This window comes from Drosophila simulans, chromosome 2L (genome assembly GCF_016746395.2).
Source record: "Drosophila simulans strain w501 chromosome 2L, Prin_Dsim_3.1, whole genome shotgun sequence".
In the NCBI taxonomy this organism is placed as follows: domain Eukaryota; kingdom Metazoa; phylum Arthropoda; class Insecta; order Diptera; family Drosophilidae; genus Drosophila; species Drosophila simulans.
The window spans coordinates 8,398,949-8,423,042 of record NC_052520.2 but is presented as its reverse complement, the minus strand read 5'-3'; the positions used below and the strand labels follow the sequence as shown (position 1 = coordinate 8,423,042).

The following is a 24,094-nucleotide window of genomic DNA, read 5'->3' as shown; positions in this document are numbered from 1 at the left end:
CTAGTAATTTTGCAAAAAACATCTCCTTTTTATGTAATAAAAGATAATTTAAATATTTCAATGCATGCTTCGTTTATTTGAATGACGAAATGAACCTTAGTCTAATAAAATGCACAATTCTTTAGTGAACTCAAAAATAATAAATGAATATCGTTGTTGAAACTTAGTTAACTAATTACTTAACGGCAAATAATGTAATCTCAGTAACATGTAAAATACTTATGAATTAGATGGAAGAACTTATTTGATTGGCACTTGTGGGTATGTAATTGAAGCTACAACCTATCGATTGGCGTTTATTTATAAACGCGACAATAATAATACTAAGTTAGTCAGGGGCCAATTAGAGCACCTCAGTTAGCATGCGCTTCGTAGACAGAATGCTTGTTATTTAATCTACCAAGTGGAATATTTACAGTCTTTTAGAATTGGGATGTCTAAAATCAGGAAGATTTGAAAACAAAGAGAGCCAGACATCCCCATCCCTTAAATTCTTACACCCTCGACCAGACCAAATGGAATAATAACCAGTTAGATTCCACCAGTAGTCCTTATTTACTGAGTGTCATGAACTGGAAGGGAACGTGGAAGCTCTGCCCCTTGTGCTCCACCATCAGGTGACCCCGAACGGTGGAGGCCCCCACCACGGTCACCGCCTCGCCCTTCTTTAGCTGCGGCGCCTCCGACTGTCCCTCCTCTGGAAAGTTCATCTTCATGACCCGGTTTTGGGGATAGCTTATTTTCGAGTTCCCGGTGATCGTGTAGGAACGAGACGGCGGAACTGGCGGCGGACGTTCCTGTTAAATAAAAGTAGTTGGAAAGTTCAATATTATCAAGAAAGCAATAATAATAGAAAACACTTACCAAATCGAGTCCAAACAGGTTACAGGTCTGCTGTATGATCTTCTGGTCGCACTTCTCCTGCGGATCCGGTGGAGGAGTCCCAGCAATTGGTTGTGGCCTTGGTCTGGCCACAGTGCCTCCAATGCCCAGGTTCGTTGTCTTGGCCGAGAGGCGTGGTACTGCATCATAGAGTTTGCGTATTAGTTGGTCGGAGAATGGGAATACCCGTGGGGGAATCTCACCAGAAATGGGAGCAGCAGCTGCCACAGCGGCAAGGGCGGCCATTGTGGAGGATGCGGCCTTGCTCTGTGCGGCGGAGTTCGGCGTGGTCTTGTTGTTCGGCAGTGGCGCCTGTTGAAGACCTGGGATTTTGGAGCGCTTGGGCCCGCCACTGCCCATTTTCTTGCGCCACCACCAGCCTCGCCAGGTGGCCTGCATCAGGGTGGCGCTCTTGTGCCTGATTTCGATGCGCAAGTGCTCCAAGTGCTGGCGAATGCCCTCGCTAAGGAAGACATGACGCTTGCCAGGAGCCCAGGCCAGGGTCACCGAGCCATCCAGCACTGGCGGCTGCTCCATTGCGTACTGCAGAATCAGCTGGCAATCCTCCAGAGCCTTGTCCTCGCTACGTCGCAAGAGGCGGAATGGGGCCAGCATACGGTAGCGGGCATTGAACTGCTTAAAGCGCATACGATGCGGGAACCCACTGGCCATCAGATTGACCGTCTCCAGGACCTGCAGGGATCGTATCTGGCGCACCACCGTAGCCCTATCGAAGCTGCCGGCAGCTTCGGTTCCATTGCTCCGGATGCAGCGCACAAAGTGCGGCCTGGCGTGCACCAGGGTTCTCAGCAGATTGTCCAGCCTAGTGTGGAAGTCTTGGGTCAGCGTGGACACCGGCTCGTCCCCGTTTAGCAGATCCGAGTGTGATGTGGGCGAGATCCGGAAGCTCAGACCCCTTGGAGCCTGCTGCTGAGCATACAGGGCTTTCAGCTCGGAGCCAAAGAGGTGGGTGGCGAAACCAAAGTTGCAGGTGTGCTTGTAGAAGACACCTACCAGATCGTCGGGCACCACATCCCGGTTGGTGTCCAGAAAGTCCGTAGTATCGTACTCCACCCGCCCGGCAAAGTGACGAATGAGAAACATGCGTGGATCGTGTGGTTCGGCGGTGGGTTTCGTTTCCAAGCGAGTGGAGCTGCGGTGCTGCACCTTCAACTTGGTCACATAACTCTCGGCAGTGCCCCTAACCGAACACTCCGCATCCAGCATGCTGAGCAGACCGGTTCGCAGCGAGGATATCAGATCGATGCAGGGCACATTGTCCACATAGTCCACCTCGGTGTCGCAAACGATACCCTCGTCGCGGCAGGATTCCACGGAAGACTTGAAGATGTGCGTGTTGTAGAAGTGCTGCATGGTCTCGGCGCACAGGTTGATGCACAAGTGCTCCAGATGGGCATGCGGCGAGGGCTCCTCGAAGCCGAACATGTCCAGGATTCCGATGAAGCCATCGGAGGTGGCATGGCGCACCGCATTATTGAGGGCCGCCATCGACTTGGAGCCCGCATTGCCACCGCCAATGGTGGAGGCGTGCTGAGAGGCGACATCCGCCTGGTTGTGCACCGATTCATTCGAGTCCGAGCTTAGGGTGCCCAGCGTGGATCCCAGGCGCTTCAGACTGTTGGCCCGCCGCACAATGGTGGCCACCGTGCGGCAGTAGAGCGCCTTTGCCAGGCAGTCCCGCGTCATGTTGGCATCACCATCGCCGCACACGGACTTCACCAGCTGGCCACGAACGTTGTGGGTACGGGTGGTCAGTCCACGGAAGAGGGCAGCCGGCGGAACGCCGAGTAGACTGGCCACCGAGTTCAGCTCCGTTTCACCCTTCACATCCACTTCGAGACCCTGTAATATACAACAAATCATTAATTAGGTAACGTTTTTAAAAGTTAATAACTACGTAGTCAGATCATAAAATAATCAAAATATATTTCTCGCTCAGATTGTTTTGTCGATCACGGCTTATCAGTCGTAAATTACCTCCATTTTTGTGACGTATGGAATATGGCATCAGCGCAAGAAATTTCGCATTCTATAAATATGAATGCCAGAGTTGGATTCGAACTCGCGCGAACGGATTCGAATGCCAGCACTCTGACCATCACACCAATGAAGCATCAGTATACGAAGCGTCTAATAACAAACTAAGATAGAACTTAAAATTTCCGCTAGATGGCGGTGAAGTGTTGTAATGAAATATAGGCGGCTCTGCAGACGCTTTGTTTTAAAACTGATGCAGAGTTTATAAAATCTTAATTATTTAAGCATAAGTAATTTATACAAAATAAAAAAAAAGTTAAAATAAAATTAAAAGGTTCAAGTTTAATGTTTTACTCACCCCTCCATCAATAAACTGAACATTTCCCAGCAGCAAAACGGCGGCCAGGACACGAACGACGTCCAGGAATGGGATGCCCAGGATGCCGAGGCAGGTCTTCCACGCCTGGAACCGCGCCGCATCCTCCTGCTCGTTCTGGCCGATGTCTCCTCGCAGGTAGCGCAGATTGGCCGGCGAGTAGCCATCCAGGTGGAGCTTCTGGCGCTCCTCCCGACTGAGACCAGCCAGTAGTTGATAGAAGATGTGATAGTTCTTTTCCTTCGGCAGTGGACGAATGACGCGCGTCTGGTCCAGGAAGTAGCAGTGAATCTTGGTGCGGTAAAGAGCCCCATCCGTGACCTGCACCTCGATGAACTGGCCAATGCGACTCGACTCCGAGTTGGTCGTGGTCTTGGCCGATCCCAGGGATCTAAGTACTGTGAATGCAGCTGCCAGGTGCTTGAAGGCATCAGTCTCGGGACCTCCGCCGGCGATGGCGAAGAGCTGGCGCAGCATCAGCATCGCATTGGCCGTCTTTCCAGCGCCCGATGTGCCCGACAGAATGATGGCCTGCGGATAGCCCGTCTCGCTCTGCTGACGCACTGCCTCCTGGACGATCTTCTGCAGTTGCGGGGCCAGCGGCATGGCGCGGGTGGAGGTGAGGGTCAGCGGGTTGCCCACGTCCAGGTACGGATTGATGGAGAGCAAGATCGGACCCACGTTCGTCTGAAACACCGCGCAAGATAAATGATAGTACATTAATTAACCCGGTGAGTCAAAAGTTTCGGGGGTCATTCAAGAAATTCGAGGAAAATGTATAAATGAGTGAGTGAACAATGGGTTCAGCAAAGATACTTCGCAGGGTATTTGATATCTTGAAATAACAAAATCTTGTTAATTACTCTAGTTCAAATTCAATTGCTTACAGAACCTTTCTGTACTAAATGGTATTAAATGCCATACAAGTGCTTACTTTACATAATTAAATTAGTTTAAAATAACTTCTTTTATAACTTCTGAGATATACTTGGATAAAGAAAGACCGTGGCTAAAAACTAGCAATCTCCGTCCCATTAATTGAATAAACACTACCAGCAAACGTGGAAAACCCGATCCAAGCCCCACCTGGTCTGTTCATATGCTCACACCTCATCCGCAACACCGGCTGCCAAACTATTTCCCTCGACTAGATCATATCGACTTCCTCGGCCTTCCGCCAAGTAATTGTCGAAATTAGCAGTTAATCTAAGGCTGAGTGCAAACGGAGTTGGGTTTTAATGACAAACTATCAGAATAATTGCTGTAGACCCGTCTCTCCGGGACCGGTTCCAAATGGTTTCTGTTGCTCTGTGTGGACATAAGTGATTCGCAGAGGCGGATCCCGCTAATACTCACAAAGTACCGCTGCTCGTTGAAGCGGGCCTGGAGCGTTCGCATGACGGCGTGCTCGGTGAGCGGTCCCGACAAGTGGATCAGATCCTGCATGTCCTTGGGCGAGGAGTTGCCCTGTTGCTGCTGCTGCTGCATCTTCTGCTGACTCTCGGAGAATCCGAATCCAAAGGGCAGAGTCTTCACACTCTGGCAGGGATTCGTGTGCTTCGACTGCGGGATGAATGGCAATTGCTGGCTGTGGGCGTGGCTGAGATGGTGGCCAACGCCTCCGCCATTGGTGCCCAGGTGTCCAGAGTTGGAGGAGCGCATGGGCAGCGTGTTGGAGTTGTTGCTGTTGTTGTTGACCGGTGCATGGGAGTGGGAACCTGGCCCCAGGATATTTCCCATGCCACTCATGTGTGGCAGTGTCCCGGTGGACTGGCCATGTCCACTGCCACTCTGCTGATGCGACAGGCCTGGCTTCTCGGCCAGCTGGTGCGGAAGTGGATGTGGAATCGACGTGTTCCTCGCCGACACCACTGCCCCACCTCCAGCGCCACCTCCTCCGCCGGAGCCTGAGTTCGCAGGCAATGTGTGGCTGAAGCTGTGATTCTGTAAGAGCAGTGAAGGGAAATAAACATCTTTATCAATGGAAATCGAATGTGGACAAACTTGTTGCGTAACAAGTTCGATAGAACATTTGTACATATATACTAGAGTAGGGTCCTAGTTCTAGAACATGTTTATGTTCCCTAACTTACCTTCGATGTCGTGTGATGGCCATTGGTGTGTTGCTGAACTGCGCTGGCTGAAAGTCCTGCGCCGCTGGAGCTCAGATTGAGATTCGGACTGGATGCGTTTAGGTCAAAGTTGTTGGCCTTGGGACCCGCATTGGGACCTGGGGCGACGGGCTGCGCGCCATTACCCTGGCTCTGACCCTGACCCGGTCCATGACCCACATGCAGGCGGTTACGCAGAGTCACCAACTCAGTGCTCAGGCTTTTGAGCCGCTGCTGCAGATGAACTGCCTCGTTGGATGAAGATGCATCTGAAGAAAAGCGGATAAGGTTATTGTTTAATTATAATGTTGGTTAGAACATCGGCGAAAAAATGAAATAGTCTTGTTTATCATTTAAACATTTATTTTAGCAGTCAATACTTTTGATTTGTCTCCGAGCTCTGATCTTCGTTGACAGATAAACTGAGATGATCTGCGTGCGCCTTTTCTAACCACTAAGTGCATTCAACTTAATGGGTAATAAAGACTTCGCAAAGAATCTCTGTTCGCCTGCCATCGCATAGAATTCAATTTGTCTAATGAAGAAAAGATGCACAAGTCGACTTGTTGTAGTGGCCTAATATCCTGGATGATATCGGTGTGCCCAACATCATGTCAGTGTCCCTTGGAGGAGGATAGAGCACAGGCATTTTCTCCTTGACCCAACGGATCGGCCTGGTCAAGTTCTGGACACTGGTGTCCACTTTAATTGCGCATTTTCCCTGATGTTGCCGAAAACGCGACGGCTTGTGCAGAATGTTGTGCGGATCGCGGTAATAGTCCCGATACCTCTGGGTCTCCAAATAGAAGTTGTCGATCCTGTCCAGATCGTCGTAGTCAACATTGACCAATCCGATCCGGGGAGCAAAGCCCAAGATGCCTCGCCGATGAACCTCTGCATTTTTGGCCACCATCATCATGTCTACTTCAGGAATTGGTTCCTTTATCATATTTAACAAGTTAATGTATATGAAAGTCAACAGAGAATAAGAAAGCTCTTGAAACCCAATGAAATTTTTGGCAAAGAGTGCAACCAATGACTGGTAATTCGAGGAAAGTGTGATAAATTAGAAGGTTCAAATAAAAAAGCAGACACCTTCGAATATTTGGGTGGTTTGCTCATGTTTTATTTATTGTTTTGATAAGTAAAGCTATTTAAGACATTTTCCAAAAATAAGTTATTTATGTTTGCTTGAATTCTTAGCACAATAATTTGCAGTGAGAACACCGACGAATCCGAAATATAACTATTGGCAGTCAGCGCGCAACATCCTCGATAGTATAGTGGTTAGTATCCCCGCCTGTCACGCGGGAGACCGGGGTTCAATTCCCCGTCGGGGAGATAGGATAATTTTTTTTTTTATTATTTAGCTCATTTATGTAAATTCAATAGAATAGTGAATATCATTCTTGTAAATATATATAAAGAAAGATAATACATATACTTGGCAATATGATCATTGAAATTTTATTTTTTGTATCCATCGTTTTGTTTTACCAAAGTTCCAAAATATTTAACATGTTTAAGGGATGTTTTCTTTCTAAGATTTAAATTTAAAAAAAAAACCAATAAAAATCAGCAGACCATATGAAAATCTTCATTATGGCGAAAAGGAATTTAATTAGTTCTAATTAACAACTCAATACAACGAAAATCAATTCACACCGATTAATTTCGCCCGGGCCAACAGACTTTTGTGCACGCGAATTGCTTTGGTAGGCTTGTGCCTATGGAGCAGAAAAAGTCATTTTAATAGATATAGATGGTCAGCATTTACATAAAATGTTAATGAACTAATTTCGCCGGAGTTAAAGAAAAATAGAGACACCGAAAGCGCTAAGATGAAACACAAATTGGCGGCAGGTGGATACAAAATCTCAAAGACGTGTGTACATCCAGAATAGAAGATCAATGGGCAGACTCGACGAACAGCTCATAATGCCAACTGATTTATGAAGACTTTCAAAACAGGGCCGAGAGGTCATTGTTACAGCCCAACAAACCGAAAACGCTGAAAAGCTAACAAGATTTTATTAAGCTTATGCGTTTCAGAAACTTGTCTCCTATTTTTTACAGCCTTCAGCGGGAAATCAAACTAATTAGCTAATGAAAAATTAGTAGTAGTAGTAGTAGTGTATTATGTATCGGTGAGCCAAAACACAGAGGCAGCCTGGAAGGCTTATAACAAAATCAGAGTCGACAATATACAAAAAACAATATCATTGATGACTTGAGCTCAGACATAGGAAACCAGTTTTGATGTTGGTTTTTTTTTAGTGCTTTCCGTGGCCCAAAGTTGCACTCAAGAAATAAGACAAAAGCCACAGAAAAAGGTACAGAAAAGTCTGCCATCGAAGTGAAGCGTACAATTTGGAGTCTCTGTTTCAATCGGTGATAATTTCACCAACTAGACTAATGTACTAAAATTAATGTAATTAGCAATTAGCTTTATTGGCTTTTCCTCTACGCTTCAGTTCTCTGGGTTTTTTTTCATGGAGCGGGCGACAAAATTTCGTGGAAGCTGAGTAACCAAGTTGGCCCAAACTGGTCGCCGAGCACAAGTTATCTGCTTTTAGTGGACACATTGGCATGGGAGGGGAGAAGGTTGGTGTGGAAGAACAGTCGCGTCGCTCAAATGAAATGTTGCAAGTCGAGAGGCAAGCGACACCCATACAACCAGGTATCCATATAAGCGGATTCCGTTTGTAGTTATTGCCGATGATTATGAATATGAATGCGATCGACTGCGAATGCTCATGGAGGTTGATTGAAAAACTCAAACAGGCAGCCCAAGATGGTAAAGACAAGTAAGTCGAGAACCAATCAACTGACACTCTGGACAGATAGTCCAGAAAAGAAATCAAGCAAATGGCTTGACCATTAAGCTTAATATAAAGTTAAGCTTCTGTTTCAGTCGGACATGTCTTTGGTGTTCAAAAGGGAAATGGACATATTCAAATAAAAACAATGAGCTTTTTAAAACATATGAATAAGCAATTCATATTGGATTAATTGCGTTTACAATGAGATGCTATAAAATTCGCACATCTTGTGTATAACCATTCAAAAGACTTAAGCAACAAACTTGATTTTACCGTGTCAGTTCATTAAGTTTAAATGATTGCTCCTTTCAACCGTAAGTTACTAAATTACTAAATAAATTTCCTTAAGCAACTAACTTTATTATCCAAACGAATCTATTACATTTGTGTTCCCGTGAAAGTTGTTTATGTTCAAGAAGTGCTCTTCATGCTGAAGATGCTGATGAATATTTGCCTTACTCCAATACAAAAGACTTGGACAACAAACTCGAAATTCCTGTCACTTGATGGAATAGCTTACTCACAGGGATATTGTCCAACTTACCCTGCAGCTTCTTCTCCGTCTCCCAAAATTTTTGCAATTCGGTAAAGTATTTATCCAGTATGAAGACTTTTGACAGGCCCAATGTGGCCATCGTTGTTGAACATTTGTGTGGCCACGACTACGACGACCAAGACGGCGATTTTCTTATTTGAATAATTCCGTATACAGGCTCTCACCGCCACCGATACACTCGCAAATGGCCGGAGGAACAGGTTTTCGTATTCGTATTCGTATTTCGTTTTTCGTTTTCCGCACAGGCTCTGGCAGGCACCGTATCTATATCTATGCCATACAGACCGAACCCGAAACCGAGTCCGAATAAATATATATACATACGTATGTTGCGAGCGGGATATATATATATGTATATGTTTGGGCGAACGTATGTGCAGCTGCAACAAGTGAAGCAACCGCACAGCACACGAAAATAAGTAAACAAGCGAAAAGAATGCAGAAGGGCGAGCGACGGCCAAAAACCAAACCGAACCAAATCACTGTAAGCCTGGCCGTCAGGTTTTGGTTTTGGTTCTGGATCTGCTTTTGCTTTTCCTATATTATTGTGCTTTATTTTTTCCCCCCCCCCACTTTTAGCTTTAGTTGCTGCTGTTGTTTTCTTCGCGGCCGCGCTTATTTTCTCGTTTTGTGCAGACTTTTTTTTCGTCGTTTTGGTTTTGAAAAACGAGTTTCCAACTTTAACTCCAGGTCCAACAGGCAGCCAGACCCAGTGTAGATGTGCGCTTAGATACCTCGATGCCTCTCGATACCTCGAAGGTACACACGAACACAGTACGCCAGTCGGTATACAGCCACACGGAGCGCGATGGATTGGAGTTTTCAGATCGATCCACTAGATCCGCGAATTCGCTGGTGGCACTTTCAACTCTCGACCAGCGTGACCTTTTCGCCGATTAATTATAAACTTTAATTGGGTTTTGTGCGACCGTTTCACTCGGTTTTCAGTCCAGCGAGAGAGAGAGAGGGTTGAGTTACACGTACAACATTCAAACGCGAGCACCCGATGCGAACGATTCAAACTCCAGCGGCAGACTGATAGCTGCTTCTGCTGCTTGGGAGCAGCTCCCTAAGATCTCGGGTCGGGCCTCTCAGCTCTGGTTACGTGCTCTCCCGCTCGGCCAGGTAACTTTTCTAACAGGTAAAAGGCTCTACCCTCCGAGATGCGTGCAGTTGCTCAAATATGAGGTCAAGTGTTTGAACCTCCGCCCGCCGACCATCTCGACTCGTTTCGCTGGTCGCGTGATAATTAGTACCGATTGTTTGTTGCTTTGCTGCATTTCGCAATTCCCACAGCATTGCAGTGGGAATGCTCATAGATGCACAAAGGTGTTTACTTAGCTTCTAGGCGTTATACAAAAACACAACCACATGACCTTAAAAATACTCCCTAAGTATAAGGATAGGCAAACCTTTTCATCAAATCAATTTACACTTTACCATTTATTCACAGCTTTAAAAATTTTATAATTCCTTTTAAAAATAACGGTAGCCGAATGTTGCGGTTCAAACTACTTTGCGCTCGATCGTTGAATGTGTTATCGATTACTTTATAACCGCTTCGCAGACACAAGCAGTCAAAACTGCTTAAGTAACAATGGGTGTCGAGAGGCACTGCTTGTTTAACACCTTTACTCACTGGCGACTGCTTGCCATTTAAACCCGCTTTTTTCGAATTAGAATTTTATTTATAACAAGAAAACTTTTTGATTTCCCGTTTTTTATATGACTTGGCTACAATTTTTTATCTTCCAAGTCAATGACAAATTGAATGCCGCCAGTACTTTTGCCATCCCTTACATAATTAATGTTGAATTGGTTTAGGCCTCGATACAAAATCGGCGGCCAGTTTTGAGGTTCGATCTTGGTATTTCGCAAGTAATATTCACCCTTTGGGAATACACACATCTCTTGAATGGGCGGTAGATTTGAATCCTTGATCAATGGCAGGAAGTATTTGCCAAAGTAGTTGGTGAACCAATCGCAGGGCTTCGTTCGCACTTTGATATTTCCGTGAGCCCACTCTCCGTTCTTGAAGTGCAGAATATCCATCCACACCTCGAAGGAGTCGTCCAAGTCGACTTGGTGCATAACCGATCCATTCAACATACGTTCTCTTCCCACGAGGCGCAATGAACAAGTGAATAGAGTTTCCTCTTCGCCTTCAATACCATTTATCGACTCAAATCGACCGATCAAATTCTTTCCCCAACACTGTAAGTCCAACATTTATCAATTAAATTTAAATAGTCCTAGAAAAAGCTATATACCTACAGGTATATATACCTGGGAGACCGTCCACAGGATTAGAAAAACTTTAAGCTCCCAGAGCCACATGCTCACTTACTAAACTAATCGTAATTAGCGTCGAAACTGCTGATTATGCCGTTCTCTCTAATATATAATAAAATCGGGCCAAACTGTGTCATGTCTATGGTCTATAAAATTTCTGATAATTTTTATTATAATGTCTGATAAAAAAGGGGAGTGACCCCATGAAATGTCACGGGAAACTAAAGACACATTTGTTTAGACAATGAATTGAGTAATTTAGTTTTACCTGTGATATTTCCAGTGGTTTTGTTGCACGCCTTTTTCCTCTTGGGCACTGGAAGCGTGTAAATGGCGGAGAATTTGGCGAACCTTTCCACTACAGCACTCGTCCTGTTCACTTTAAGGTCCTTTATGTCCGCTTGGACTTTTCCTGGCGGAGATGCGGACTTGCACTGCACAATGGGAGTTGAGGTTTTCGTTTGCTTTGGTGAGGGTGTTGTGGAACTGAAATCGAGAAAACAACATATTATTAAAGAAATTAAGGAAAAAATATGATTATGTGATATAATCTTATAAAATTACTTAATTTTATGGGATTAAAATTAATAAATCACTTGCAGGCTCACCTGACTGCCTTGTGGTATTGGCAGAAGAAATCGGGTCGCATGCGATGGCGACAGAGGAAGTCCTCGCACAGTCGCAGGACATCGTCGTCCTCGCAGTCGTCGCTCTGGCTGGTGCTCTCGCTATCCTGGTCCTCGTCCTCATCCTCCCGCTCCAATCGCACCGCATCGCCCTTGGCCTGGGCATCCTGCTCCACCGACGGACTGTAGAGAAAGGTCGGAAGGGACTCGCCATGAAAATCCGGTATGTTCTCGAAAAAGTCCGCCGTTCGCTCGTAGCTGCTGCTGCTGGCATCGGAGCTCTTGGATCGCTGGAGCTTGGACTTCAAGCCGCGACTCCTGCTCTTGTGGTAGGTCAGCAACTGGTGGCGGCCCACGACATAGTCGGCATAAGTCTGGTCCGGCAGCAACATAGCAGCCTCATCCTGATCGACCCATCAACTGGTCAACAGCTGAAACGGCAGACAACAATTGTTATATGGTGATATTAAGTTAGTTATCCTCTGTGCTAACCTATTCAGCATTAATTGACACAATTTCTTACAAAATCTTTCTTTCCTGCTAGACAGCTTATTAATAAATATTTGATTGATATGAAATAAAGCTTAAATGGGAATTGAGCTGGATCTTTTCAATCTGGCGAAAGTAGGATTGAGGACTTGGCCTGCTTTTGGCATTTGGCTAGCTCCAACGCTCTAAGCGACTGGTGAAAAATCGATCGTGACATCAATTCGCATTTTAATTGCTTTTAAATCAAGTGCGCATGCGTCTGGTCGCAGGAGGCCGGCTTCCGCGTCTGCAGGTCCATAAACCTGTCGGTTTATTGGCGCAGCCGATTACCACGATTAGCGTGACCATGACGAAGGTGACAGACACGGACGCTAATGCCTTTTACTGCCCAGCTCAGATGGGTCTGGGTATGGGTATGGGTCTGGGAGTGTGTATGGATCTCGGCTGGGGGCGGGGCTGCTGGCCAAGATGGACCAGGGACGCCACACCACGCCATGCAACATGTTGCAAGTACGGCTAAACAGATGAGTTGCTTGGCCAAATGAGACGCAGTATTTACGCCACACGCGGTTACTTCGCCGTGTGGTCCATCGAGATCCACCCGGCCCGTTGGCAATTAACTCAAATGATTGTCATAAAGTGTTGGACGTGTGTGGAGGATCATGTGGCCGCCATCGGCAGCAGAAATCGGAGACCAGGCCGCTGGCGTCGGCATTTTTCAATGTCAACACAGCGGGCGGCGGCGTTTGATTAAAGTCACTCTCGAACACAAAGAAAAAGCTTCAGCGGAAATCGGTCAAAAATTCGGATTCTTAGATAGCAAAATGTATCGCAGATAAGTCACATAAATTAGATTATTCTTGGCCAAGATAAAATTGATAAATTTAATAAAAAAAATGCATATTTGAACACTGTAAACTATAATTTTATCAGATTTATATCTAAATTCGAAATGTGATTAATAATTTATTTTGACATATTTACTGACTATATGTCTTCTGTAATATATGTTTTTATAATTCTACGTTAAGTGACCATTTTCTCTGCCTGTAAAAGTCTGTTTGAGATCAGAGATATCTGAGCCACTTGTGGTTTATTACGCAACATGAGAGAGAAGTAGCTTCGAAGGAAGGGGTTAACGTGAAAGGCCTATTCCCACAGGGCCAACAATCTAGTACTTTGATTTTGTCAATATATTGCTGCTGATTGGCTCCACCTTCCCGCAAATTCCCCTTCATTTCACCAACTCCAATGACAGGATAACACGGCGAAGGAAATGTTTGGCCATAAATCGGCTTAACCAGCGGAAACGAAAACGCCAGCCATTCCATCCGGAACAATTTGGCTATCTGAACATGGCTAATCGCCTGCTCGCCGGTCCTTTTAGAATGAATAAAATATGTCATCTAATAAATGCACACGGACAGCGGGAGCCGGCGTGGAGTATATCGGAGTATCAGGTAGCGACATCGCATAAAATAAAATAAATCTCATAAATATGCAGGCTGTGCGGAGCTGGAGAGCTGGAGAGTTGCAGCAGCAGATGCAGATGCAGATGGAGGTGGTCCGTCTAGACCCGTTCGCTGGAATACCTGGGCAATGGTAGCGACTGACTGCTGCTCCGTTGCTCCGACGGGAATTTATTTATTCTAACCACCAGTGCGATATACAATTTCCACTCCAATCTGTAAAGTGGGATGGCAAACGCTGCTGTGGGTCGCTCCACTCCAAGCCGAAAACCTTTCCAAAGGGAGCACCCTTCCTGCCCAGCGGATCGACTTCCCATGTGGGGGGCCGCTGGCAATTTGCATTCGCAGACATTTCAACAAATCAGCATTCGTCGTACGCTGAATTCAGCTATGAATTAATAAGTGAGCTAAAATTCAGACAGATAGAAATGTTTCTTCCAGCTCCATTCATATCGAGTGGGAAGTAGTTCACATTGGTGAGATATATCTTCTGGCAGAACAGTGGCTTTAATGATGAAGAACGGTCAACATTAAGTATCTTCTTTAAAAAAAAGATCGAAAGAAGTAGTTCTTCAAAGTTATAATTCATTTTTTGTTTCAGAAAGATATATTAATCTTTCTATAAAACAACTTGAATATCTGGCAATGTTTAGCATTTTGAGCTATACTTAAAAACCGCCTGGGCAAACATTTACAATCAATTTGAAGGCATCGACTGAGCAATTTCCCAGGCCTGCAGTTGATTGCAGGCCTAGAATGTAGCCCTATTCTCCGGCTCTAGAGCTCCTCCCTCGAGTAAGAAGTGCACTTTTGACTCGATACATGGAAATTACATGATTTAACTTAATTTAATAAAGAGCCAAGGGCGGTAAGTCCAACTCAAGGCCTAGTCCGAGCGCCCAACAAACTACAGCTGCTATCGCATCGTGGTATCGTGGCTCGCTTTTGTGATTTACCGCATGTTTGCTCCCCACTCCACGAAATCCCTGCCAAGGGTCGAGCGCCGCCCCCGCCAATCTCCACCAAAAGTTACACTGCCCAACAGGGTTAAGCCTCAAGCTAAACACGAGTTAAGAGCAGGTAATAGAATACACAGTACTAAAAGTGTTTTGGGATAGAAAGTAATTAAAAAAATAGCAAACATAAATATAGAATAAAACATAGGTTTCCATTAGAAGAAAGAGTTTGTTGATCTGTGTACCCAAACACGAAGTTTTCGGTGGACTCAAAGTCGCAGCCCTGGCGTCTTGGTCGTCCATCAACGTGGAGGGGCTACAGATGTGGATGCTGTCCTCGAACTTGGACACACTTGAAGAAATCTTGTAGTCACCCAATTTTGCCGGCTTCCCATGGCTGAATATTCAACTAGTTCGCGATTTCTTGCAGTGCACGGATTTGTGTAGATCAAGAGATTTTGATTAATAGGTGGTGGTGGCCAGGGTCTGGACGTTCGAAGGTAGACCGTTGGAGATCCGTACGACTCCTTGGCCATGGCCTCGGGTTAGACATTGAGAAATATTTTCGCGAATCGAGTCGACAGACGAAGGCAGTCGAAACTCAATGAAATTTGGTGCGGATGCCATGTGGTTGTGGCTCTCGTTGATTTGGTAATCGCGTTTGTTCTGCCCGTTGTTCCAGCCAATTGTCTGCGTCCTTCTATTGTACAGCAGAATTTAACCAATCCTTACTGCTAATCGTATTCAGAACATTAATCATAATTTTCTAAGAAGATCGATATCTGCATTCGTATGTGATTTTCTTGGTAATTATCAACTATTATTAAGAATAAAGTGGAAAGTACTGTGTTTGCAATGCAAGCTAACTAATGAGCTGGAAACTTATTGTCTTGAATACTTATCAAATAAAATGACCTTGTTAATCTGCATTATATGTTCTCCCTAATTAACCTATATAGTCGCTCATATAATGGCTAACTCCATTCTCTGCTGAGGGCTACAATTAAAACCTTACCCGTCTGTCAGTTAAAAGGCAAAAAAAAGTGGTTTATCCCGCGAATCAGCCACAATGTATGCGAAATTCGAATCCGCTTTGAGTTCGCATTCGGCATTAATATTCGCATTCCTGCCGAACATTTTCAACGGAACTTAAATGCATGAAAATTGCAAATATCGTCACGTTTCTGGCTTTAAGGATAATTACGTGTGCATAGCTCAGCAGGCTGTGTTCCCCTGATGCTGGGGAGAAAAAAAAAGGGGCAGTTGGTCTTCAACCTGTGCAAGATTCAATTTGCGAATTTCACAGCCATAAACAAAGAACCAGCAGCGACCAAGGAAAAGACGTTAAGGTTTCGGTCACGAACAAGCCCATCGCGCCCGTTCTAAGCAGATGCCCAGAAGCGGAAACGGATGAGGAAGTGCACAGCGGATAGCGGCAGCACACTCGACGGCACGTAACGTGCTAATTTATGTGGGAGTCCAGCTCCATTCTCCAACCCAATCCCGGATTGGCACACCTGACATCCAAGCCAAACGACGAAAGGTGTGTGAAAACTTTTAATCGAATCTTAATTGCATTAGGTCCCAACAAGGCACATCTCTCTCAGCTTTAAATCCGACTTCAGCAATGTCGATTGGAAGCACGACGATCGCTCCATAATAGATCGATCTAAGTCCATGTACAGTGCGCGGCATAACAATAGGTACATGCACAACTACATTAAATACAAACTTTGAAAATGTATTTTTGAGAAGGGATATTCTAAGATAATTTCTTTAGATGCAAAAGAGATAAAATAAGAGATAAATTCTATTTGCATGAAAATGATTTCTATTCCATATTTTACGGGATATTAAAATTAATAATATGAACCTATTTTATTGACCGCCACTGTGCCTGCATCGATCTATCCGCATTGCGTTAAATTTCTTGTCGCGTGCAGGTTACGCAATATCGTTTCGTATCACGATGCAAGTGGAAGTGGACGTGGATGCCAGCACGTGTAGCCCGCTAAGGACCTGGCCAAGATCACGATCGTGGTTGGCCCACAAAAACTTGTCCTCGCCATTCCGACGGCGCTGCACAGTGGCATTGGCACTGGATCGATGCGATGGTCGCCAATAAAAGGAGGCAAACAATTAGACGAGACTTCTCTGCGATTTTAAAGCCCGACACTTAATATTTATGAATTGCAGAACTACTTGGCTGTTGCATAAGCCATCATCAGTCAGTTGTGGCATCGAGATAGATGGCTCCAACTTGACCTATAGCTTCTCCTGATCTTGGATCCTAGCTGTTTAAGAGCCGCAGGCTTACAAACCAATCAGCGGAATCTTAACGATTGAGTTTTAATACTAATTGTGGGTTTCCAAGCGTCCGCAAGGCATTGTTAAAAAAAAAACTTTTATTTGTGGAAAGTGCTAAAGATTTTATTGGTTGCTGAATCTGTTGTAACATTTATAGCTGCTATTCGAAACTGCCTAACTTAATTAAGTATTTATTGATGTTCAAACACTTTAACCAATTGATTTTAACAATGAGGAATAAAACTGAAACATTCTCAATCTTGACAGGGTAGATTCCTTTATAATTGCATTACATTTTTCTATTAATCGCGTTTTCTTTCACAATGAGTTATTAAATGGCAGTTACCATATATGATTCTAGGTTAACTAATCCCGACCCAATTGGGTTTAACCAGTTTGCAATTACTCAGTGGCTTACTCCCATTTTTTGTATCGATATGAATTGTCTTAGAATGTGCGTGCAAAAAACGAGTTAAGAGGCTAGATTGCTGATTCAAAAAATAGTAAGTTTTTAAGACCATAAAAAATAGCCAGATATTAGATGCAGACTTCCATGAATATGCCACCAAGCTGGATAAGTTAGTAAGTAACCTGCTATGGTTGTATTTTCTATTGGATGCTTGAATATATTTATCTATCTCTCCCACGCGGCAAGTCAAAGAGCACGAGGATCGAAGCAGGAATTCCTCAATGGAGCCAAAGATGCTCAAAACAAATGTGGACACGTTCGATGGGCAAGTGACCCAAGGAGGCAACGGCACAGCCTCACATACAAATAAGTTGGCCAAACCCCGAGGAACGTGAAATATTTTCGTAATTTGTGCAGGATGCGATAAAGAAAATGCAATCGCAATTGCCATGGCCAAAGAGCTACGGCTATGGCCATGTCCATGGATGTGGATGTGGATATGGCCAATGCAATTGCACACCCTTGGCCACCATTTCCGCATGGGCACTATGGATCACCGGCTGCCAGTTGACAGCACACACAGCTGCACACCCACCCACACCAGATTCTGGCGGTGATTCTGTGGATCCTGCGCAGAGGTGGGGGCACTAGCAGTATACTGCCGCTTCGGGGCCCAATTCCAAGATTGGACCTCACCTCGCATCACCTGCGCCTTTCGCAGCGGATCGCTGGACCTGGGTCAAAATTGCTTGTAGGAATTTATTGGCAAGGGTTCTGCAATTGGTCGCTGGATCGATGTGCCCAGTTTCAGTTCCTCGGTCACTAATTTGTGACTGCTCCTCGCAGACAACAGGCATTTCTCAAAAGTGGAAATGCTGATTCGCAACAAACCGCTGCAACGACGACTCGAGCAATTTACACAATTATGGAAATCACCTGGCAAGAGCGGCGGTTAAAAATAATCGATTCAAGTACTTGAAAAGTTTTTGGATCGGAAATTTAGCAAGGGTTTTAAAACCAAAGTTGGCTGACCACCGAAAAAAAGTTAAGTTACCCTATTTCTTAGAACAAAACGAAAGACATAGAATTTATTTCCGAAGCTAAAAGCATTTATGGTTGATATATCTTCAATTGCCATGTCCATTTGCAGCTGTGTATGGAACTTTCCTCTTATCTGGACAGATTAATAAGCAGTTGGCTGGGCACTGGGCGCACTGGGCAGAGGCACTCACGATTGACATTGGAGCTGCAGTGGCGCTCATTAAGTATGTATATATCCTCGACGGGCAGGCGGAGACACTAACAACTAATTAACACTTCCAGCTACTTCCACGCCCACCAAGCCGGCTAACCGTTTGCCGCCAGAATTAATGAACGAATTAAAGTTTGCGTGACGACATGATGTGATCCATGGACCGGCGGGGTGGGATGGACAGGGACATTGATGGTGCTGTGGCGACGACGTCATCATAGCCATCGTCACCAGCATCGCCAGCATGGAAAAGTCGAAGGCGGAGCTACAGCACAACATCACCCCGGCCAAGAAGCAAATGTCGTGCCAAACAAATACCTCATGAGATCGTCGAGGACAGGGAGCTCAGGAACTGGTTTCTGGTGGCAACCGCATCGCGACAGTCAGCGAAAACGAGGAGTAAGTGCCAAGGATTCAGCCCGAAGATGAGAGCACCTTTGAAGGAGTGATCATAAGGTTGTATGCGTTTATGTTAATGGAATGATATTTTACCATTTATTTATCGGGTTTTAAGGAGGTGATTCTATAACAGCAATAAGGAATATATGGGTTTTTATCTAAATCTAGTTTTTTGGAACTTTCATCCTGTCTATATCCTTCTAATAATCATTACTCATTAGATATTATATTAACTATAATTTGCCTCTCTCAACCTCATAACAAAACGAATCACTGAACTCAGAGACCTTTCGTGAGGATATGAAGACAAAAAGTTGGCATGAATGTTTATGATACAGTAAGCGGATGGCGACAAAAACGACTGAAGATGATGAAAAACCGGAGGTCTAACACCGCCTGTCAGCCAAGTGGAACGTTAAGCTCGTACGTACATGCAACATTTGCTGCATCGCATTGTCTGCGAAGAAGAAAGTGAATTGTAAATTGAATTGCATCTGATCAAAATCAAGCGAAACGGATGTGAAACGAAAACGTCTTTCTCTCAGCAGCGAAATAGTGAAATACTTTACAGAGCAACAATATAAAGTACTTATGAGAGATTAGCGGGCTGTGCTGTATCCACATCTACAGGGGCCACTGAGGAGGCACTGCGTCCGATTGACAGATGTAAAAGTGTCGTCTGTCTGGCTGACATTGATGCATTCGAATTCGTATTCGTATTCCCATCAGTCCAGCGATTTGCAATACATGATGCACAATGTTGGGATGGGTCGAAAAGGTCTGCCCTGAAAAAGGGAAGACAGCCTGGGAATGGTGCAAGCTTGGGGGGATCACCAACACATATCATTCCATACCAAATGATGCATCTTTTGGGAGTGCAGTATGTGGAAAATCTCGGTTTCGGTTCAGTGAGTTTGGCAGCTAAGTTTGATGTGTAAGATATCAACTTACAAATAAAAATTAATTAGTGTTTCCGACTTGTAGCAACTAAAGTTTGAATAACTGGAAAAAGCATTCATATTCAGATCTTGAAGATATGCGCCCAAGGGGTTGTTCATAGTTCGTGTAAATGATGAGTAATTAAGTTGTTGCATAAGCCCCAAGACTTATATGGCACAATTTCTGTAAGATATTCCAAATCATTTCTAGGTGCGTGCTGAATAGATAGTTTTCCATCAAACTGTGGCGTCCATTTATCTTCCCAGGAAGTGGAATCGTGCGTCCGCCAGCTAATCGGAATGGGTAAGACTTAACCCTTTGCATCCGCAGAAATAAAATTGTTCGCGGGTCCACAATCGAGGCACTTTCGCACCACAGGTGGTTCCACGGAATCTCGTGCAATCCAAACACGCAATCCGCAAAGGAAGCAAACGAGTAAATTTCACTGCGGTAGCTTATTTATCGACGGCTTCAAAGGTTCTAATGAAAGCTGTCAAGAACTTAGAGGTCTTGCTACCCTATTGGTTTATGGTTGATAAAGTCATTATTATTATTATAAAAACTTCCCTTTTAAGCAAATATATGCCAATACTTATTTAACATTTATTATAAAATGATTAAGCCTGAAACCTAACCAGAAGAAGGTTACCATAGCTATACAAAAGCGAACCCCTCGAATTCTTTGTGGCTTAAATGGACAAAAAGCGACGACGACACGAAGGACTCGATGTCCGGCAACTGGGAGCTGGCTTTTACGTGCGAGTACCAACTGCCTCTCGTGCCCCTTATCTTTTTGGGAATGACAAAAGTTGCTGGTGCTCTCAAATCATGCAAGCTACCGCGGCTACCCCGCGTCCATGGTACCACCACCAATCTTGTGGATATTTCAATTCAATCAAAGGAAAGATGCGCGGACCGCTGATCATGCCGCGGCAACATGTTCATTTGTCATGACTGGGGATGGTCAGATGGTCATGGTCGAGGTTGGGGTACTGGGAAGTGCTGTGGGCGCCCAGCGGGAACGCCAACACCTAAACACCCAAGACCCCAGGCCAGCAAAGCACAGCACATACACATAAATCGCCTGCGAAGTGACCCTTGCCGATGGCGAAGGTAATTGCGTACTTACCGCTCTCAGCGGAACCTGAACCTATCCAAGAACCAAGCGTACACCGTAAGGTGGATTCGAATTCCCTCGATTGCGTGCCCGTTTCGGGAATAGATTTATCGTCTCGTTTGAAATCCGCACTTTATTTATGGTAGCTTGGCCACATTTCTTTGTGGATCTCCCACTCCAATACTTATTATTTATTATTCTATCAAGCGTTACACTGTCAGCACCAGCACAATTCACTACGCGCACTTCGGGGCGATTACGAGATTTCCAGGCGATCGAGATCCGAGAGCGCTGGTCGAGAGGCACTACCGTACGGGGCGACCTCAAGAAAGAATCTGCAGCGTTGCAGTTGCTCTGAAGATTTCGGAGAAGACCGTCTTCGTATCGGACAACTTGCAACTTGTTGCACGCAACATGTTGTTGGTCTGAGGCGACTGCTAATACAAAATGTTCAATGTTTAATAAACGTTTTTATAAAACGAAGAAATACATTACTTGATATTTTATTTATATAGTAAGTAAAACTACTTAAAATAAGTTTAACATCTGTAAAGAAGTTTTTTAGAGCACAAAACTTTCTTATATACATTATGAAAAATAATATCTTCACAAAATCATACTATTTCGAAGAAAACCTTTTCAGATTTGGCCGTTATTAAAAACCACTAAGCTACATTTTGGCAGACATTAGTCAGATGACTTAAACTATACAGATTCATTAACATCAATGGATTCTAAGTTCACCTGAACGACTAAAACAGCCTTGACCTACAAAACTTTTCCGACCTATCAACTATGTAAATATATTGTTCTATTCCTCGGGACGAGTCTCGCTGTAGAAGCCCAGATTCATTGTGGGAATCATGTTGCTGTAGAACGACAGTTCCGCTGCCGAGGGACGCACTAGCTGGGGATCCTGAACCAGCGGAGCCGTCATAGCCACTGGAGCCTGTTCGGCCATTTTTAGGGGTAAAATAGCAGCCTCTTGAGCCCGCTGGGCCATCTTGTGCTGCAGCTGATGGACTTTGAGGTGATTCTCCAGCTCAATTTGATGCAGGAAGCTAATGCAACAGATTCCGCACGTAAAGCTGGGACCATGTGCCTCCAGCTCATGGCGCTGCAGTTGCTCGCGTCGGTTGAAACCTTGATTGCATGTCTTGCAGGCGAACAGCGAGTCCATGTGAAGAGCTTGATGGCGTTGCAGGTCCCTCTCCCGTTGGAAAGTTCGATCGCAGACATCACAGTGGTAATAGCGTGAGTTTTTGGTTTGTACGGCAGCCTTTTGTTTAGCCTGCAACGCCTGCTGCTGCAGATCACCATCCATCGGGGGAATTAGACCCATTTGCTGCTGCTGCTCAACGTCCCGCCTGATATGGACTTGCTGGTGGGCTATTAGCTTATCCTTGCGCGAAAACGAGTAAGGACAGCGTCCACATTGGAAAGCCTTCACCTCTCCGTGCGAACGTGTGTGGCGCATCATTTCCACAGACGTCTGGAAGGATCGCGGACACTGCTGGCAAACAAACGGCTTGACACCGCTGTGAATGCGCATATGCTTGGTCAGATTTGTATTCCGCGAGAAACTCTTGGAGCAAACGTTGCATGTGTAGGGCCTCACGCCAGTGTGCACGATTGTGTGCTTTTTAAGATCGGAGCGGCGCACAAAACCCTTCCGACAGTGAGCACACACATAAGGACGCTCCGGATCATGCAGTGTCTTTATGTGCGAAATCAAAGCCGGCCGGGTAACCAGCTTGATGTTGCAAAAGGTGCAGCAGTACGGTGCGTTGGGATCGTGTGCAGCCAGCTCGTGCTCCTGACACTCGGCGGGCAGGGTGAACCCCAGATCACAGTATTGACAGAGGAACGCTCGTTTGGGCCGTGCCGTCGTGGTATTCGCGTTGTTGGCAACGGACTGTTGAGCCGCCATCTGGGCTGCATCCATGCCCAGTGGCATGTCGACGTCTTCGCCGTTCTGGCCATCTTCATCGTCCTCCTCATCGTAGTCTTCCTCCTCTTCCTCATCATCGTCGTCATAGTTTTCGTACTCCCCATCGGAGCCGAGTGCGAATTCCTCTTCACTGCTCTCTGCCAGATTCTCTGGATCAACATCCACAATAATGCAGCCCATCTCGGGTACGAATTCTCCGGGGTTGCCATTCAAGCCTGGACGGTACTTCGCCTGATCTTTAATCATCTCCTTCAGCTGCTCCTGCAGGGACTGTTCCCGCTCCTGCATTCCTCTTCGCAGCTCGAAGGCATCTTCGAGGATCTTCAGACACGTTGAGCAAATGAGCTCCGACAAACATTCGTTGCGATCGTACTGCAAGTGGAGAAGTTATTCATGCACTTTTCCGTGGATTATAAAAGGCCCACTCACCTGAACGCTCCAGAGACTGTGGGAAACCTCCGCAATGGACACATCCTTGCAAAACTGCACGGTGTCCTCGAAAATGTTTACCGATTTGGGATCCGTATTACGGTGGCACAGGCGACAAGTGCTCACATCCTGATCCTGGGTCATGCTGATCTCCGATGTATGCATTCTTCAATCATATGCATTTAAGCCGGGATTGCAATATATTATGGAATTGTTCAAGCAAACAAAAGCCACACCGGTAGCAAATAAAACGCGTTGGTCAATGGCTAATCTACCACGATAGTATCGATAAGTCGCGAAATTAAACAACATGGTCCAATCGATTGTCGGAGGAAATCGATATACCGCTGCACTGTGGGTTACTTAATTGAATTATAGGAATTTTTGAATACTTGAAGTTTTTAAATTAAACAATTTGGTGTTTTATTAAAGTTCAGATTTTTACCATTCCATTTTCAAATACTTTTACTTTAAAATTGTAATAAAGCCAAACATATGACCTTTAGCATTGTTCTACGCAAAATAGCTGACGTTTATCTTTGGTAGCAAAAACGAAACTACTTATGTGTAATTCTGTGGGGTTGAAGTTTGAGGATGCGCAAATTCAATATAACGCAGTTTCATTCTACACATTACAAATTTGTAGATCTGTTTGCATAAAATATAAACTATAAGACTTATAAGGCTAGTGTCACACTTTTAAATCAGAAATGC

At 45.0% G+C, this 24,094-nt stretch overlaps 4 protein-coding genes, 1 long non-coding RNA gene and 1 other non-coding gene across 7 annotated transcripts; 2 read left to right on the top strand and 4 right to left on the bottom strand.

Moving 5' to 3' along the window:
• Positions 1–55: 55 nt before the first annotated feature.
• Positions 56–21,324, bottom strand: LOC6731528 (unconventional myosin-IXb). 2 transcript variants are annotated; one of them, XM_016179804.3, is made up of 9 exons: positions 21,013–21,324; positions 11,646–12,094; positions 11,306–11,523; positions 5,350–5,636; positions 4,613–5,200; positions 3,239–3,943; positions 1,086–2,745; positions 865–1,022; positions 56–797 (listed from the first exon to the last, which is right to left on the bottom strand). In XM_016179804.3, the coding sequence occupies exons 2-9, from the start codon at positions 12,053–12,055 to the stop codon at positions 552–554; spliced, it is 4,272 nt and encodes a 1,423-aa protein (XP_016024202.1). In that variant the 5' UTR covers positions 12,056–12,094; positions 21,013–21,324; the 3' UTR covers positions 56–551. The 2 variants fall into 2 exon arrangements, with proteins under 2 accessions (XP_016024202.1, XP_016024201.1); XM_016179803.3 differs by lacking the exons at positions 11,306–11,523; positions 11,646–12,094; positions 21,013–21,324 and adding an exon at positions 8,734–9,819.
• On the bottom strand, positions 5,713–6,410 carry LOC27207884. The gene has a single exon (XM_016183523.3). It carries the CDS (start codon positions 6,314–6,316, stop codon positions 5,903–5,905), a length of 414 nt encoding a protein of 137 aa, XP_016024203.1. The 5' UTR covers positions 6,317–6,410; the 3' UTR covers positions 5,713–5,902.
• Trnad-guc lies at positions 6,637–6,708 on the top strand. Its single transcript has one exon. It is a non-coding gene; the product is annotated as a tRNA-Asp (tRNA).
• On the bottom strand, positions 10,244–11,097 carry LOC6731526. Its single transcript, XM_002078638.4, has 2 exons — positions 11,020–11,097; positions 10,244–10,959 (listed from the first exon to the last, which is right to left on the bottom strand). Exons 1-2 carry the CDS (start codon positions 11,080–11,082, stop codon positions 10,480–10,482), a joined length of 543 nt encoding a protein of 180 aa, XP_002078674.1. The 5' UTR covers positions 11,083–11,097; the 3' UTR covers positions 10,244–10,479.
• On the top strand, positions 18,309–19,362 carry LOC27206771. The gene is made up of 3 exons (XR_001600124.3): positions 18,309–18,558; positions 18,617–19,001; positions 19,060–19,362. It is a non-coding gene; the product is annotated as an uncharacterized LOC27206771 (long non-coding RNA).
• A 163-nt stretch (positions 21,325–21,487) lies between the features above and the next one.
• On the bottom strand, positions 21,488–23,695 carry LOC6731524 (zinc finger protein 436). Its single transcript, XM_002078636.4, has 2 exons — positions 23,381–23,695; positions 21,488–23,323 (listed from the first exon to the last, which is right to left on the bottom strand). Exons 1-2 carry the CDS (start codon positions 23,543–23,545, stop codon positions 21,812–21,814), a joined length of 1,677 nt encoding a protein of 558 aa, XP_002078672.1. The 5' UTR covers positions 23,546–23,695; the 3' UTR covers positions 21,488–21,811.
• Between the last annotated feature and the right edge of the window lie 399 nt (positions 23,696–24,094).

Excerpts from the sequence above, each read along its gene's own strand:
- LOC27207884 (XM_016183523.3), bottom strand. The coding sequence starts at position 6,316 with ATGATAAAGGAACCAATTCCTGAAGTAGACATGATGATGGTGGCCAAA.
- LOC6731526 (XM_002078638.4), bottom strand. The coding sequence starts at position 11,082 with ATGTGGCTCTGGGAGCTTAAAGTTTTTCTAATCCTGTGGACGGTCTCC. Across the intron at positions 10,960-11,019 it reads TCTCCCAGGTATATATACCT|TGTTGGGGAAAGAATTTGAT; the intron begins GTAGGTATATAG and ends TTGGACTTACAG.
- LOC6731528 (XM_016179804.3), bottom strand. The coding sequence starts at position 12,055 with ATGTTGCTGCCGGACCAGACTTATGCCGACTATGTCGTGGGCCGCCAC. Across the intron at positions 11,524-11,645 it reads CAATACCACAAGGCAGTCAG|TTCCACAACACCCTCACCAA; the intron begins GTGAGCCTGCAA and ends TCTCGATTTCAG. Across the intron at positions 2,746-3,238 it reads TTCAGTTTATTGATGGAGGG|GGTCTCGAAGTGGATGTGAA; the intron begins GTGAGTAAAACA and ends TGTATATTACAG.
- LOC6731524 (XM_002078636.4), bottom strand. The coding sequence starts at position 23,545 with ATGCATACATCGGAGATCAGCATGACCCAGGATCAGGATGTGAGCACT. Across the intron at positions 23,324-23,380 it reads ACAGTCTCTGGAGCGTTCAG|TACGATCGCAACGAATGTTT; the intron begins GTGAGTGGGCCT and ends CTCCACTTGCAG.